Source organism: Monopterus albus, unplaced genomic scaffold, assembly GCF_001952655.1.
Source record: "Monopterus albus unplaced genomic scaffold, M_albus_1.0 scaffold127.1, whole genome shotgun sequence".
Lineage (NCBI taxonomy): Eukaryota > Metazoa > Chordata > Actinopteri > Synbranchiformes > Synbranchidae > Monopterus > Monopterus albus.
The window spans coordinates 2295548-2297789 of NW_018128007.1; the positions used below are offsets into that span (position 1 = coordinate 2295548).

At 40.9% G+C, this 2242-nt stretch overlaps 1 protein-coding gene across 1 annotated transcript in view; it reads right to left on the minus strand.

The window, feature by feature from the left end:
- The window catches only part of vps9d1 (VPS9 domain containing 1), a 53426-nt gene that overhangs the window by 42171 nt on the left and 9013 nt on the right, over window positions 1–2242 (minus strand). Inside the window, exon 6 of the mRNA XM_020612691.1 lies at window positions 213–275. Coding sequence (XP_020468347.1) covers window positions 213–275 — 63 coding nt within the window. The remainder of the gene's footprint in view (window positions 1–212; window positions 276–2242) is intronic.

Genomic DNA, 2242 nt, shown 5'->3' on the forward strand with positions numbered 1-2242 from the left:
TCTGCCCATCCCTGCTCACAGCTCTCTAGTCTCATTTCAGGAATTTGGACAGCATGTAAAATGTTATCAGTCAGGACAAAACAAGTCACATAAGATATGAGAAGAAAGCATCAACTCCTGCCTTTGTGAAAAACCAGTAAAGCAAATCATCACTAATCAAGCAACAAAAGATTAAGACAGTGAAAACAGAACACAAGCTGACAAGAGGATACAGCCTCCTGCCTGGCTTTGGCTATGATGAGGTTCTCCATCATCTGCCGCTGGAGAGAGAGCGTCTGCATTGCAAAAGAGGAGGAGGAATTACTTTGATTACATGTTTTCATACAATCAGTTATTGAAGGAAAGCAGTACGAAAAGATGTATTAACGTCCAAATCGTTTCTTTCGAGAAAACCCCCTTCATTTCAACATAAAACTAGAAAATAAGTCAGGGCTGGTTTCTAAATATTACCCAAGGAAACATGAAGTCTGGTATTAACTGTACCACATACATTAAAAAAGGTTAGAAATGTGCAGCACCACAACAGGTCAATTCTCAATCCACAGTGTCTACAAACAAATTACGTTGTATTTTACCATATTACAACCTGCAGTCCAACACACAGACCACACACAACTAGATGGACTCAACCGCTGCAACAAATGTTTAAGGCTGCGTGACGTCTACAAGAGTAACGTTAGTTTGCACCATGGAAAGACGTCCAGACTCTCACAAACACCATAAAAGTTACCGTGAACCGACGAATTTAGCAGGCTACGGCTCGCTCCTAACCACACGTAGACCCACAAAACTCCAATGAATCTGTAAACCTAATATTATAACCATGAAACAAAGCTCGGGTACAAGTTGGTGACATGTATGACTGTAGCGTTAATTAGCTCGCTGATGACTTTACCTTAACAAACGCCTTTAGTTGTCTCCAGTAAGCTCGAAGCTCCAGGTGATGACCAAACATTTTCCTTATCTGAGTGATAAGTTAACATTATTTTAAAGATATCCACACAACACCGAATGGATATCCAGGAAAAGAGGTTAACTTTAGAACTACGAAGCTTAAAACAAAACACAAACAATAACCGTTACAATGCTCAGCTACACATTAAATATTGTGGCATACCATCGTTTTTCTGTCTCCAGACGGTGACCTCTTACAAACGAGGAGATGATGATGATTCTTCTTCTTCTATCATACATGCGTGAATAATGTCGACTAGCCCGGAAGCACCGCGAGGATTTTCTAAATAAAAATCACACACGATGTCGCTTGAAATCAAACGTTGAGACAAATACTGATACGAAATTCTGTTTATACCAGTTCGAATTTTTACTACCCCTCTTAACAGAAAAAAAGTGTAAAAAAAGAAAGAAAGAAAGAAAAAGGTTTGACATTCCCAGATCAGTAAGTCATGAGCGAAATGTTGCTACGTAACAAACTACGTCTTTCCAACCATACTAACATCGACAACTAGCTACAACCCAATTTTCATCACAACAGCTGTGCTCCAATCCAGACAAACAACACTTGCTCTCTGGAGGGGGGGGGGTCTAGGACATTTAGCATTTTGGAGGGCGTGGCCAAGCTGGGGGACAGACTCAGACAGGGGAAGCATAATTTCAAATACATGATAAAAGTAATTTAAATCCCTAATTCTATGGAATAATAAACCATACATAGAAACAGCAAACTGTTTATTTTGTGTATAATACTATCTGTCCGCGTATCCCATAGGGAGCTAGAGCTGATCCCAGCTGACGCCGAGTGAGAGGCAGCATACAACCTGGATAGGTCACCAGTCAAGTATGACACAGAGACTGACTACAATTACTGCTTCATGGTTCTGTGCCTCCACCAACATGTCAAATTCACAGGAATGGACAAAGATGAGGTTGCTGACCTGGAACTTTGACCTTTAAACACCAAAATCTAATCGGTTCACCCTTGAGTCCAAGTGGACATGTGCCAAAGTTGAAGACATTCCCTCAAGGAGTTCCTGACATATGGCATTCACAAGAATGGGTCATATGGATGTGCAGATGTTTGGACAGAGGAACCAACAAGACAACATAATGCCTCCAGCGACGGTCGCCAGGGAAGAGGCAAAGAAATAATTCACATTCATATTCACACCTACAGACAATTTAGAGTCACCAATTAACCTAGTTAACCTGCATCACAGTGACCAAAACTAATGATGTTAGCGGGCTAACACTTGCTAACCAGCCCTAAACACAAATACACTAG